General features: G+C 41.0%; 1 protein-coding gene across 1 annotated transcript in view; it reads left to right on the forward strand.

Moving 5' to 3' along the window:
• The window catches only part of PHLPP1 (PH domain and leucine rich repeat protein phosphatase 1), a 260131-nt gene that overhangs the window by 173953 nt on the left and 70630 nt on the right, over nt 1-15548 (forward strand). Inside the window, exons 5-7 of the mRNA XM_031003733.3 lie at nt 6748-6894; nt 7518-7748; nt 14727-14929. Coding sequence (XP_030859593.2) covers nt 6748-6894; nt 7518-7748; nt 14727-14929 — 581 coding nt within the window. The remainder of the gene's footprint in view (nt 1-6747; nt 6895-7517; nt 7749-14726; nt 14930-15548) is intronic.

Consider the following 15548-nt stretch of genomic DNA (forward strand, 5'->3'; position numbering starts at 1 on the left):
AGTTTAAAATAGAATTATTTAAAATATTTCACAAAATGTGTGTGTGTGTGTGTGTGTGTGTGTATGTTTTTTTTTTTTTCTTTTTAAAACCAGTCAATTTTATCTTGGAATCTGGGTCTGTGTGCATTTCATCATTTATCTGGCTTACCTGGCCAAGCGTGGTCACTCACACCTGTAATCCCAGTACTTTGGGAGGCTGAGGCAGGTAGACTGCTTGAGCTCAGGCCCTTGAGGCCAGCCTGGGCAACATGGAGAAATCCTGTCTTTACCAAAAATACAAAAATTAGCTGGACGTGGTGGTGCACACCTGTGGTCCCAGCTACTTGCGAGGCTGAGGTGGGATTGCTGGAGCCTGGGAAGTCAAGACTGCAGTGAGCCGTTATCACACCACTGCACTCCAACCTGGCAGACACAGTGGACCCTGTCTCAAAATAATGAATGAATGAATTAATAAAAATATCTGGCTTACCTATTATGGCAAAGCTGAAAGTCTTATATTTTATTACAGAGACAGAGATTTCTAGACTTTTCCTCCATACCAGGGTGCTGTCACCTGGCTGTCTCCTTTGCATTCTTTTTAAATGAAGGTAAAGTGAAGAAAGGTCATCCATTCACCCTTTTGATCTCTTATCTCTCATAACTTAAACATTGCTTCCAAGTATGTGTTTCACTCATTCCAAATACTCAAGGGAAGTGAATTCTCTGTGGACCTACCCTCTATCTTTCTCTGAAACAGTATTTGGATCTGCAAATGTCCTATAATCTGACTGCTTTCCACATCTAGAAAGGAAAAGTGGAACTCTGAGAAGGCAAAGGGTTAGTTACCACAACAGATGTGTTTTAATGTTGGTTGATACGTTCAGATCAAGAACTTAAGTTCTCAGAAACAATCCATGCTTTATTTGATAAGTCTCTGCTGAATACCATGTCCTTCTCTGGGAAGAGTTTGGGGGATTGGCTACACAGGGAGGAATGCAAAGGGGGTGGGGAATGTAGTGAGAAGGAGCAAGACTTTGAGGATACTTTTAAGTCAGAATCAGCTCTTAAAATTTATAGGTCTAGGGTATGAGTATAAATGGAGAGCCACATACCATATATCTGAATATTTAAGTTATAACCAAGCTAAGAAACTGTTAAGTAAAATATGTTATCTCCCTCTACCTTGTCAAATATAAAATTAATGTCCTGGAAACACAGATTCCAATTTAGAATCCTCAGACTCCCTGGGATTCTGCACTGAATATGATAACATGGGCAGAGCTGGGCCAGGGACCCCACCTCTTCTCTTCCTTCCTCCAGCTCCATTCCTCACCATACCAGGGGTGTGGACACTGCAGCCCATATGTCCAAGCTCTGCCCATGCTAGGGCACATGGGTGCACACACTGGTGGGAGGATGAACCCAGGGAAGAACCCACACAAGGTCTGGAGGCAAGGTTGGTGTGCAGGGTAAGGAATTCCAGTCTCCTGCGTACTCTTAGTATGGAGAAGGCGCTTCTCGAATGGGAATATAATATGAGCCACATGTAATTTCAATAATATATTCTTATTTAAGCCAATATATCAGTTGTTATCAGTTCTAAAAAGTTAATGAGATAGTTTATATTCTTCTTTTTTGTACTCAGTCTTTGAAATATACTCTATATTTTGTATTTCAAGAACATTTCCATTAGGACTAGTCCCATTTCAGGTGCCCAGTGTTACCTGGCACTTGTGGTATTATACTGGACCTTGCAGCTCTAGGGAAACGGTGCCCCCGACTCCTTGTTCTGTAGGGGGCACTTGGCACCTAGGACTGAGGGCAGTTCTCTTTACATAAAGCTAGTAGTGTTTTCTCATTTAGCTGATGCAGAGAATGGTTGTATCTCTTTCTCTTTATAATTAGAGGTAGGGGTCATTATCACTTTCACAATGTTCATATATACATAAAATGAATGGGAGATACTTGTTAAGAGGTTTTTTTTCTCTCTTCCATTTTATTTATTTATTTATTTATTTATTTATTTATTTATTTATTTATTTAGTTTTGAGATGGAGTCTTGCTTTGTCACCCAGGCTGGAAGTGCAGTGGCATGATCTCGGCTCACTGTGACCTCTGTCTCCCTAGTTCAAGTGATTCTCCTGCCTCAGCCTGCCGAGTAGCTGGACTACAGGCACCCGCCACCACGCTCGGCTAATTTTTATATTTTTAGTAGAGATGGGGTCTCACCATCTTGGCCAGGCTGGTCTCGAAGTCTTGACCTCAGGTGATCCACCCGCCTCAGCCTCCCAAAGTGCTGGGATTACAGGCGTGAGCCACTCCACCGAGCCTTCTTTTCCATTTAAAACTTGTTAACTGCGTTTTCCTCATTCAGCGTATTGCTGCTTTCCTTTATCCTCAGGAGTGATATCATCCTAGTAAATTTGTTTTCACAAATGAATTAAACACCACCCCCACTGCCACATTATTGACCTATACTTTTCCAAAAGCCAATGCTTTCATTTCTCATCTTGAGTAATTACTAGCTCTGCAGCCTTTCTGTTCCCCACTTTTGAAAAGTTCACGTGCTCTATTATGTTGGATAATGTCTAGTGGATTTTTTTTCTTCCTAGAGGAACTTTTTTTTAAGTTAATTTAATTGGATGCAAATTTTAAAACTGGCCCATTCTCTCAAATGGGGAAAAATATCTAGAAAGTGGAATGCTGTTTTTGTTTGTACTAGAGCAGCAGTTTCATCTGTGATGCCTAGGGTAAACATTTTATATCAGATAGAGTTGCCAGATTTAGGTTAGGGGATAGGGGAGGAAGCACCAGTTAAATTTGAATTTCATACAAACATTGAATAACTTTTTTCAGTATAAGTGTGCCCCATGATGCAATGTTTGGGACATACTATTAAAAATATTTATTGTTTATCTGAAATTTAAATTTAACTGGATGTACTGTGTTTCATATGGGAATCTTATTTCAGGACTCCTTTGCTCTCTAAAATATTGAGGACCTTAAGCAACATTTATGTCAATTATATATATCGATATTTGCTGAATTATAAATTTAAACTAAGAAATATAGACTGGGTGCAGTGGCTCACGCCTGTAATCCCAACACTTTGGGAGGCCAAGGCGGGCGGATCACCTGAGGTCAGGAGTTCGAGACCAGCCTGGCCAACATAGTGAAACCCTGTCTCTACTAAAAATACAAAAATCAGCCAAATGTGGTTCTGGGCACCTGTAATCCCAGCTACTTGGGAGGCTGAGGCAGGAGAATTGCAACCCAGGAGGTGGAGGTTGCAGTGAGCCGAGATCACGCCACTGCACTCCAGCCTAGATGACAGAGCTAGACTCCGTCTCAAAAAAAAGAAAAGAAATATTTTAGGGTAGGCGCGATGACTCATGCCTTTAGTTCTAACACTTTGGGAGGCCAAGACAGGCAGATTGCTTGAGCCCAGGAGTTCAGGACCAGCCTGGGCAAAATGGCAAAACTTCATCTCTACAAAAAAAAAAAAAAAAAAAAAAAAAAACATAGCTGCATTTGGTGGTGCGTGCATGTAGTCCCAGCTACTCAGGAGGCTGAGGTGGGAGGATCACCTGAGCCCAGGAGGTTGAGGCTGCAGTGACCCATGATCCCACCACTGCATTCCAGCCTTGTCAATAGAGACCCTTTCTCAAAAAAAAAAAAAAAAAAAAAAAAAGAAAGAAATATTTTAATGTATATTAATTCATTTAGACAGTAATAAACCATATTAACATAAATGATGTTTTTAGTAACTTTTTAAATGAAAAAACAGTGTTTCAAAACAAAAATGGTAAGAAGAGTGTCATTGTTTTCTTTTCATTTTCTTTCTTTTTTTTCTTTTTTTTTGTTTACGGAGTTTTGCTCCTGTCACCCAGGCTGGAATGCAATGGCATGATCTCGGCTCACTGCGACCTCCGCCTCCCAGGTTCAAGTGATTCTCCTGCCTCAGCCTCCTGAGTAGCTGGGACTACAGGTGCACACCACCACACCCAGCTAATTTTTGTATTTTTAGTAGAGACAGGGTTTCACCATCTTGGCCAGGCTGGTCTCGAACTCCTGACTTCAGGTGATCCACCTGCCTCAGCCTCCCAAAGTGCTGGGATTACAGGCGTGAGTCACCACACCCGGCCAGAGTGTCGTTGTTTTCTATTTTGGTGAATCTTTTAATATCTGGCTGGATTCTTATATCTCTTTCTGTATTCCATCAGGTGTGCTATTACAAAAGCAGGTACTGTCTGGAAGTCTCCACTGAAATATGAGAGGGACAGTTAGGTGTGCGGAAGAAAGTGGCATAAAGCAAGTAACATCTTAGTATTGTTATAAAAATAGTTTGACCAGCCAGGCGCGGTGGCTTACGCCTGTAATCCCAGCACTTTGAGAGGCTGAGGCGGGCGGATCACGAGGCCAGGAGATCGAGACCATCCTGGCCAACATGGTGAAACCCCGTCTCTAATAAAAATACAAAAAATTAGCCAGGCATGGTGGCGGGTGCCTGTAGTCCCAGCTACTCGGGAGGCTGAGGCAGGAGAATGGCGTGAACCCAGGAGGCGGAGCTTGCAGTGAGCCGAGATTGCACCACTGCAGTCCAGCCTGGGCGGCAGAGCAAGACTCCATCTCAAAAAAAAAAAAAAGTTTGACCATGTGGATCTTCTGAAAGGGTCTCAGGTACCTCCTCTGGGGTCCCCCAAGCATGCTTTTAGAATCACTGGACTAGGAATAAGAGACTCTGTAATTCTAGCTTGTGTTTTGCAGTGATTATAAATAATCAGAATAGTGGATAGGCTTTTTTTTTTTTTTTTGAGACAGAGTCTCGCTCTATCGCCCAGGCTGGAGTGCAGAGGCGTGATCTTGGTTTACCGCAACCTCTGTCTCCTGGGTTCAAGCAATTCTTCTGCCTCAGCCTCCAGCATAGCTGGGACTACAGGTGCCCGCCAACATGGCTGGCTAATTTTTTTTGTATTTTTAGTAGAGACAAAGTTTCATCATGTTGGCCAGGCTGGTCTTGAACTCCTGACCTCAGGTGATCTGCCCACCTCGGCCTCCCAAAGTGCTGGGATTACAGGTATAAGCCACTGCACCTGGCTGAGGATAAGCATTCTTTAAGAAGGCCTAATGGCCCTAATATAAAACAGTTTAAAAACGATTATCCAGATTTAGGAATAATTCTTCCCTAAGTGATTTTTTTAAAATTTAAAATACAATTAGGTCTATTATACTCAGCCATCCAAGTAAACAGGTATTATTTAAAAATCAAGGTAACACTCAACCTGTCAAATAGGTACATTGTCAGCTTTCCGTTTAGAATCAACTTTTATTTAACTATTTAGAATACAGCTTAACATATACTGATTGGGTTGAATTGTGTTTGTTTTTAGAGTGTGTGTGTCTCTTCTAGGCAGAGTGCATACTGTCTAGTATTAGATGTGGGCGGTTTTTAAAGGAGTTAGCATAATGCAGGCACTGATCTGATTCTTATCTCATTTAGAGATGGTGTAGAGGTCGTTGATAGGCCAAATGTAAGAGTGCACAGAGAAGTAAAAAATTAAAGATAGCTTCTTTAATTGCTTAAGTTGCTTGGGCAACTGTGAAAATGAAAGGGCTATTAACAAAAATAGAGGAAAAAGAAGTGCCAGTTTGGAATAAAGATGGTAAGTTCAGTTTGGGGCTGGAAATGTGGGGTAGCTCAGGAGAGGAGCCAGCATATGATAGGACTGAGATAATTGCTCACATAGGAGTCAAAACATTTCCAAGGAAAACAGTGTAGAGAGAGCATGAAACTGCTAAAAAACCTATCTATGAAGATTACTTCAGTTTGGGCTGGGGAAGAAAAGATGAAGAAAAGGAAGGTAATACATGAGAAGAGGGCTTAAGAGAGCTAAGAAGAAGAAGGGTGTGTGGTCAGCAGCATCAATCAAGTACTTTATTGAGATCGACGAATGATAATTGGTTCTTTTTTGAGATAGAGTGTCACTGTGTCGCCCAGGCTACATTCCAGGAGTGCAATCTCAGCTCACTGCAACCTCCACCTCCCAGGTTCAAGTGATTCTTGTGCCTTAGCCTCCTGAGTAGCTGGGATTACAGGGGTGCACCACCATGCCCGGCTAATTTTTTGTGTTTTTGGTAGAGACGGGGTTTCACCATGTTGGCCAGGCTGGTCCCAAACTTCTGGCCTCAAGTGATCCACTCATCTCGGCTTCCCAAAGTGCTAGGATTACAGGCCTGAGCCACCAGGCCCAGCTGATAATTGGTTCTTAAATTTGGAACTGCGAAGTCCTGGTTACCTTAGAGAGAGTATTGTTTTGATAAGTTTTTATTATTTCAGTTTTGGGTTTGAGAAACATGAAACAGGAGTTTTTGACTTGTCTGGAACAGCACCGACTCCAGAAGGGCTAACGCCAGCTCTGCCTGGTCCCTCTCCTCCTTCACTGGGGCCATTTACACAGTGTTAATTAAGCTAATTGAGATACTGCTAGAAAGCTTACTCCAGCAGAATTCACTTCCTGAAATATTCAACCTTATTTTAGAGGGAAAAGTTTGTTTTTAGATAGAATGTTTACATTTTAGGTAAAACACTGGCCTTAGAGTCAGCAGATGTGCATTCCAGTGCTGCTGCTCCTTAACCTCTCTGGGGCCCCCATTTCCTCTTTAGTTGAATTTGGGAGTTGGGCTAGATTATCTCTTAGGCTATGCTAAAATTATGATGTTAATGACATTTGTCTCTTTTTTCCCTTTTGTTTTGCTTTATTGTAATAGGTTCACCAAGTTGAAGAGTCTTAACCTTTCCAATAATCATTTAGGGGACTTCCCACTGGCAGTCTGCAGTATTCCAACCCTGGCAGAGCTGAACGTGTCCTGCAATGCCCTGCGATCAGTCCCGGCAGCCGTTGGAGTGATGCACAAGTGTGTACTTCAAACCCCACTGGCGGGTATATCCAGAAGCCCCAGGGAAACTGCATTGGGGGTGTGGCACATGAGATTAGTTAACTTGTTATGTTGGTCATGTAAGTCTTGGCCCCAAATCAAGAGATCGGGGACTATGTAGTCCGTATGGAGTTCATGTGTTGGATTTGTACTCCTTACAGTCTTGTAAAAAAATTAAATATTCTTGTTTAGAACTGAAGATCCCTACAGATGAGTATGTCTAAGCATGGAATGTGGGTTATGTTCTCATTTTTCTGAGTTATATTGAATTCTAAGACTTAGAAATTAATTTTAAGAAATAACAAGGAAAGCCCAAAGGATATCTGAATCAATTCATATCACAGTTAGCTCACATTGCTCCCATTTAAGCCTATTCAAATTGGGAAAACTAGTCATAATTTTCATTTTCAATAAAAGATTAAGATGCTTATCTCTGATTATTTCTCTTTGGTCCATTATTGCCTCAGGCCCTGCCCTTATGCATTTTGCGAAGAGTAATACATTTTCTGGTAATACGGTCTACACTTATGGAACTTGTATGTTGATAATAAAGATGTAAAATTTATACGTTCTCTTTGTAATTCTTATGTTTTCTCTAATAGCTTACAGACATTTTTGTTGGATGGAAACTTTCTCCAATCCCTTCCTGCTGAGTTGGAGAACATGAAGCAGCTTAGTTATCTGGGTCTTTCTTTCAATGAATTTACTGACATTCCCGAAGTATTGGAGAAATTGACTGCTGTGGATAAACTTTGTATGTCTGGAAACTGTGTGGAGACCCTTAGGCTACAGGCTTTAAGAAAAATGCCTCACATTAAACATGTGGATCTAAGGTAACCATTTTTGAGAAATAGATCTCATTTGAGTGGTTGGCTTATATTGCAGGGGTGGGGAGTAGGTTATTAACCAAGGCAAACAGGCTGGGTAATTGAATGTGGGCCCGTTTTTCTATTTCTGCCTAGAGGGAAGAATTATGATTAATAGTAGGGTTTGCTATTACTGGAAACTTTCTCACTGATGTATGTCTTGAAGGTCTTTGTTTTGCAAATTGGAACCCAGTTGAGTGAGAGAGCTGTTTTTTGTTTTCGTTTTGTTTTGTTTTTTGTTGTTGTTGTTGGTTTTTGGTTTTTTTGTTGTTCTTGTTTTGTTTTTTCTTTTTTTTTTTTTTTTTTGAGTCAAAGTCTCGCTCTGTCGCCCAGGCTGGAGTGCGGTGGCCTGATCTTGGCTTACTGCAAGCTCCGCCTGCCAGGTTCATGCCATTCTCCTGTCTCAGCCTCCCTAGTAGCTGGGACTACAGGCACCCATCACCATGCCTGGCTAATTTTTTTGTATTTTTAGTAGAGACGAAGTTTCACTGTGTTAGTAGCCAGGATGGTCTCGATCTCCTGACCTCGTGATCCACCCGCCTCGGCCTCCCAAAGTGCTGGGATTACAGGCATGAGCCAACATGCCCGTCCTGTTTTTTGTTGTTGTTTTTAAAGAGATAGGGCCTTGCTCTCTTGCCTGGCCTGGAGTGTAATGATGTGCCCAGAGCTCACTGCAGCCTCAAACTCCTGGGCTCAGGTGATCTTCCTGCCTCAGCCTCCCAAGTACTCAGGCATGTTCAGTTTCATCGGTGTAAAGGAGCATCACCTTTTGCTCCCCTTTCTTCTCCTTTCATATGGTTCAGCCTAGGAAACCTATACATTCCAGTCCCATAAAGAATTGCTTGGCTTCACCTTTCCTCAGAATAAAGGAATCAGACCTGTCCCTCCTAGGGAGGTATTAGCAATTTGCAGATATAAAATTCTTAATTTGGAGGTAAAAGTGGTTATAATTTATCTGATTTTTGAGAATTTCTTGGAATGTGACAAGATAAGGAACTCTAAACACTTTGTTAACTTGCTTTCTAAATTGTTAACATTATTTGCCTCTTGAGTTCCTTGTATTTAGAAAACCCTCATATTGCAGAATTTAAGCCCTATTTTATTCATCCACCAGTGGTAGAACTTCATTAGAGCCAAGGACAATGGCTTGCACTGACCTCAGGTAGTAAGAATGAGATGGTTTCTGAGTTACCTGGTACGTGTAGGGAGACATTATTTTTCTTGATCTGAATTAGTTTACACATAAGATCAATCTGAAATGTCTGGAAGTAATAAATCTTAGTAAGAGCTTTATAAATTCTTCAGATTCATAGTTCTAACTTGAGTTTTTAGATGACATCACCTACAGGATATTTAAATACCAGAATAGACATTAGACACTCTGTAAATGTTGCATGACCATGAGTAACTGCTTCATTCCTGGCTCCTGAGCTGAGGAGGGGAAAATCAGATCAGGTTTGTTCTAATTCTGCCTTAATACTTTATTTGTTGTTTATTGTTTTTGTTTTTGCTTCTGTTTTCAGAGATAGAGTATCTCTCTGTCGCCCAGGCTGGAGTGCAGTGGCATGATCTCAGCTCACTGCAACCTCCACCTCCCGGGTTCAAGAGATTCTCCTCCCTCAACCTCCCAAGTAGCTGGGATTACAAGTGCCCGCCACCACACCTGGCTAGTTTTTGTATTTTTAGTAAAGACAGGGGTTCACCATATTGGCCAGACTGGTCTTGAACTCCTGACCTCAAGTGATCCACCTGCCTCGACCTCTCAAAGTGCTGGGATTACAGACATGAGCCACCACACCCAGCTTAATTCTGCCTTAATACTTAAAATCAAAGCTAGTGGAGTAATTTAAGGAGAGTCTTGCTTAGTTTCTCTAAGTAAAGGGCTACTTTTATTCAATTTTTTTTCCCTTTAAATGGAAATGGTACATCAGATTGATTATTTTTTTCTTTGCATTGATGTTGTTTGAATTAGATATTATTTCTTCTGTGGCATCATTAATAATTCCTCCTCCCCTCTCCTCTTTCTCCTCTTTGTACAAAGTGTGGCTGTTACTTCTTGGTCAGTTCTCTTTCTATCCATGTTTTCTGCCTTGGTGGTTGCATATACTCTCAGGCTTCATTTTCACCTTTCATCTTGATGTTAATCATTCCCCAGTCTTTCCCTATTCCTTCTTTGACTTCTTGAGACCAGTTCCACTTAAGCTGCCAGCTGGATAACTTCTTGGTTTTCCCTATTCACACATTTAACCAAATACATGTAAAACAGAGTTCAGTGTCTTTCTTACTCAACCAATTCTTTCTCATGGATTTCTTTTTTTGCTGATAGCAACACCACCTCATTGGTTTTCCAGACACACAACTCTTGGCTGATTCTGTCACCTCTTCTTTTACATGAGTTTCTCTCTTTTATCCCTTCCTTTTTCTTCTCACTGTGACTGTTGTCTTCTACCTGAGCCATTTGCTTCCATTGTGCAGCTTCCCAAGCAAGCACAATTTTGCTCAGAGCCTCCGGTTCTCTAGTTCAAGGTATTCAAGCCCTCATATTTGGTTTCAGCCCACTGGTATGTGAGTCCTTTGAGGATGAGGCTCTATCTCTGAGCTGCTCATGTGTGGGCCTCTAACCTGTGGTGGCAAGTTAACTATTTGCTACTTTTCCACAATGAGATGTGTACAGAAGTTGAGACTAATATTTTAGTAACATATAATGATTTGACATTGCCACAATATCCAACTGCATTACGAGTTGATTCTTGTTGTACAGGGAATCAACTAGTTTATTTTATTTTGTTTTATTTATTATTATTATTATTATTATTATTATTTTTTTTTTTTTTTTTTTTGAGACGGAATTTCTTGTTGCCCAGACTGGAGTGCAGTGGTGTGATCTCGGCTCACTGCAACCTCCGCTTCCCAGATTTAAGCAATTTTCCTGCCTCAGCCTCCCAAGTAACTGGGATTACAGGCGCCCATCACCATGACTGGCTAATTTTTTGTATTTTTAGTAGAGACAGGGTTTCACCATGTTGGCCAGGTTGGTCTCGAACTCCTGACCTCAAGTGATCCAACTGCTTCGGCCTCCCAAAGTGCTGGGATTATAGCCATGAGCCACTGCGCCTGGCCTCAACTAATTTAGATGTTGTCAAACTTGCACAGTGAGTTGCATGTGATGTGAGCTGTGTATGGGTTGTGTACTATACATCAGTCTGTCATGAATTACAACTTTAGAAAATAGGTCTCCTTTACCTTAGATAATTTAAGCACTGTTTTTATTTATCCTTCAACCCCAGTGTTAGTCCTTAGTAGGTCCAGTCCTTGGTTAATTGCCTCACCCACCTTTGTAGCACAGACCCTCGCATCCCCTGCACTCCTGTAGAAGCTATTCAGGCAGGCACAAAACTTGCCCTGTGCTCTTCTGTTTGATGCAGAGGCTGTTCCAATGCTTCCTCGCACCTGCTTTTCTTCTCCCATGTACACCTGTTTCATTCTGCCTACTCTTGGGAATCAGATGAGTTGCTTCCTTTTCCATAGCCTCTTTTTTAAAAAAACATTCTCTACATTTTATACATCATTCGTGGCACTTACCACATACCTGTAGTTCCTGTATTTTATAAAACATATTTGACTCTCCTTACTAAATTGTGAAATCTGTTGAAAAACACCTTGTTTTATTCATCTGTTACTGCAACAAAGCCATAGGTCATCATCGTTGTCACCATCACCATAGCCCTTCTACAGGCTGGAGTGCAGCGGTAGAAGCGCAACTCATTAGAGCCTTGATCTTCTGGACTTAAGTGATCCCCCTCCCTCAGCCTCCTGTGTAGCTGGGATGAAAAGTACACACTACCACACTTGGCTAATTTTTAAATTTTTTGGAGAGATGGGACCTCAGTTTGTTGCCTAGGCTGGCTCAAACTCCTGGGCTCAAGTTCTCCTGCCTTAGCCTCCCTAAGTGCTGAGAATTACAGGCATGAGTAACCACGCCTGGCCAGAAGGGAATTTTCATCATATTTTGCCTCTTAAAAAGTTTGTCTGGGCCAGGTGCAGTGGCTCCTGCCTGTAATCTCAGCACTTTGGGAGGCCGAGGCAGGTGGATCACCTGAGGTCAGGAGTTCAAGACCAGCCTGGCCAACATGGCAAAACCCCGCCTCTACTAAAAATGCAAAAATTAGCTGGCTGTGGTGGCATGTTCCTGTAGTCCCAACTACTCGGGAGGCTAAGACAGGAGACTTGTTTGAACCCAGGAGGCGGAGGTTGCAGTGGGCCAAGATCGCACCACTGCACTCCAGCCTGGGTGACAGAGCAAGACTTTGCCTTAAAATAATTAATAAATAAATAAATAAATAAATAAATAAATAAATAAATAAATTAAAAGTTTGTCCTAGTTACATCATGGTGACTGTGGTCAACAATATGTTGTATTTGTATTCTTGTTTTTTCTTTTTCTTTTTCTTTGTTTTTTTTTTTTTTGAGACAGGGTCTCACTTTGTTACCCAGGCTGTGGTGCAATCACAGTTCACTGCAGCCTCAAACTCCTGGGTTTGAGTGATCTTCCTGCCCCAGCCTCTCAAATAGCTGGGAGTACAGGCACGTGCCACCATGGCTGGCTAATTTTTAATTTTTTTGTAGAGATGGGGTCTTGCTCTGTTGCCCAGTCTGGTCTCAAACGAACCTTCTACTTCAGCCTCCCAAAGTGGTAGGATTAGAGTTTGAGCTACCACATCCTGCCATAATATATTGTATTCTTGAACAATGCTAAGAGAGTGGATGTAAAGTATTTTCACCACAAAAGTGAAATATCTCACAAATAACTATGTGAGATAGTGCATGTGAGCTAGCTAGAATTAGTCACTTCACAGTATACATATATTTCAAAAGTCATGCTGTACACAATAAATATGTACAGTTTTATCTGTCAATTAAACAAATAATAAAACGGTTCATCCTAAGTAGCTGAATTACTGTGTGAACCTGAAAACTTGGTATTTCAGTCATGGTGAGAGTTAACAACTTAAGCCAAATGTTAGCTTTCTTTTTTGTTACATTAACTTTGCTTTTGTTATAGATTTTTTTGTCTCCTTATTAAATCAACGCTTATTATTTTAGTACTAATACAATTTCATTGTATTGAATGAAATTGTGTATGGCTCTTTCAAGTGAAGATGATAAAGCCATTATGAAGGTTATTTGAAGTGTAGATTGGGAAGAAGATGGGACATTTGTTCCATTCCTGCAGTCTGTTGTACCCAAGATGAGATGTGTTTTTTCTTTTTTATTCTGTTTACACATTCTAGTAATCTAGTGAGCATTTGGAAATAGGCAGATTGCTGGGTCAAGGCCAGTTTTTAAATCTTACAACCTGGAATAAAAAAAGAGAAGGAGCCAAAAAAACATCCTCTTAGGGCCATTGGAAAAGGCCATATTCTGTGCTTGCGTGTTGACAAATCCCAGCTCTTTGCTGGAACTCATCCTTGTGTTTCAGTGGCTTTAGGATATTATTCTTAATTCATTTTCCATAGGTTTATTTTATTTTTTTAAAGGACAGAAATTCACTATGGAGAAACTCTAGCTTTTTCCTGTATTCTAGACTTATATTAATACTCCTTTTTTCTTTTTTTTTTTTTTTTGAGACGGAGTCTCGCTCTGTCGCCCAGGCTAGAGTGCAATGGCGTGATCTTGGCTCACCACAACCTCCGCCTCCTGGGTTTAAGCAATTCTCCTGCCTCAGCTTCCCGAGTAGCTGGGATTACAGGCATGTGCCACCATGCCCAGCTAATTTTTTGTATTTTTTTTTAGTAGAGATGGGTTTTCACCATGCTGGCCAGACTGGTCTCGAACTCCTGACCTCGTGAACCACCCACCTCGGCCTCCCAAAGTGCTGGGATTACAGGTGTGAGCCATCGCACCCATCTTATATTAATACTTTTCTAAACAAGTGCATCATCTCAGCACTTTGCTGGCTTTGTAATGGAAAGTAGATGGTTTTTGTTGTTTGTTTTTAAAGGAGTTAGACATAGCCTAACAAACTGGAAATTGACATTTCCATCTATTTTTCTCCCTTTTGAAGCTAAATATGTCTTTGTTATTTTGGTTCCTAGTCCCCATTACTACTTATTTTCTGATAGTTCATCCACAGCAACTTCAGTCAGTTAGCTCACTAGTTCTTATGGCTAGAGATTCCGCCAGTTTTCCCCTGTGCCTTGCTTCATCACAGAGGTGTTGGTTCTCATTTTTGTCCAGCATTCTAAGATTTCTCAATGGATTCTAGATGCCGGATTTCAGTATTTTCTGCACTTCACTCTATCAAGCAGTATTTTATAGACAGAGATAGTTTTGGTGGTTCATCCTGGTCCTGAGCAGTTGGGAGTCTTGTGCTTGCATTCCCATCTCTGGTGCTCCCATTCAGTGTGCAACTCTTATTCGTTGTGTGACTCCCGTCCATTACTGTTTTTCCACCTCAACCTTTAATTCCATGCTACTCATCCACCTGTTCATGTATCCTCTCTCCTTCATTAAATATTCATTGTAGTTGTGATGTGCATAACAGTTGTTCTGAGTTTTGTTTCTTATGTTCTTTTCGGTATGGTGTAGATAGTTTCACAGTTCCTTGGATGTCAGTTCCTAGTTCTTTGAAAGTCAGTGCTTAAGTGGAATTTTTTTCCCTCTCGAAGTGAATTAAGGTAAAGTCAATGTGCTTATTCCTCTCCCAGCTGTAGTGGTGTCACTTGTGTTTCAGAATATATTGTGAAGGTTAAACCCTCCTGGAATTATAGCTAAAAATAGATACTCTGGCTAGTTAAGAAAGGCCAGATGCTGAGATTCCAAAAATCATGGAGAACTATAATACAGAGAGAATTGAGTTCTTTCTCGCTATTTCTCATATTAGGGTGTGCCCATTTACTTATAGCATTGCAGTTAATTATATTCTCTATGTCCTTTGCCCTCAAGGTTGAACGTAATTAGGAAGCTGATAGCAGATGAAGTGGACTTTCTACAGCATGTTACTCAGCTTGACCTACGAGACAATAAGCTTGGTGATCTAGATGCTATGATTTTCAACAACATTGAAGTTTTACACTGTGAAAGGAATCAACTGGTCACATTAGACATCTGTGGCTATTTCCTAAAAGGACTCTATGCCTCTTCTAATGGTATGTATCATAGGCCACATCAAAGTTGTTCTTTCGGTTCCAGGAATTTACCCAGCATCATTATTTCTGCCTCTGATTGTTCTTTGCTCAAGTAGTTAGTAAAATAGCTCAAATTTTGCTAAAATAAAAGTCACAAAAGAAAAATGCTGACTTACTGTTTAAAGGACTCAAAAAGGAAAATTTTATTGTCCCTAATTTTTTTCTCGTATTGTGATTTGGATAAGTTATTCCCACTTTTGATTTGATTTTTCTGCTTAAAGGAAGAGAGAAAAGTGAACTATTTCTTGGGCTACATTACCAAGATCTAGAGATCTTTACTACCTTATTACTAAATCTGGAACCTTTATTTAATACTGGAGAATGAAAGGAAGTTTTATTTTGACTCCATTCAGGATCTCCAGTTTCATGTTTGACTAACAAAGAACTCACCTTAATATAAACCAGAATGTTAGCTGGGCATGGTGGTGTATGCCTGTAGTCCCAGCTACTTGGGAATGGGAAGCTGAGGCAGGAGGATTGCTGGAGCCCAGGAGGTGGAGGCTGCGGTGGTCTGAGATCACACTACTGCACTCCAGCCTGGTTGACAGAGCGAGACCCTGTCTCAAAAAAAAAAAAGACA

This window comes from Gorilla gorilla, chromosome 17 (assembly GCF_029281585.2).
Source record: "Gorilla gorilla gorilla isolate KB3781 chromosome 17, NHGRI_mGorGor1-v2.1_pri, whole genome shotgun sequence".
Taxonomy (NCBI): Eukaryota; Metazoa; Chordata; class Mammalia; order Primates; family Hominidae; genus Gorilla; species Gorilla gorilla.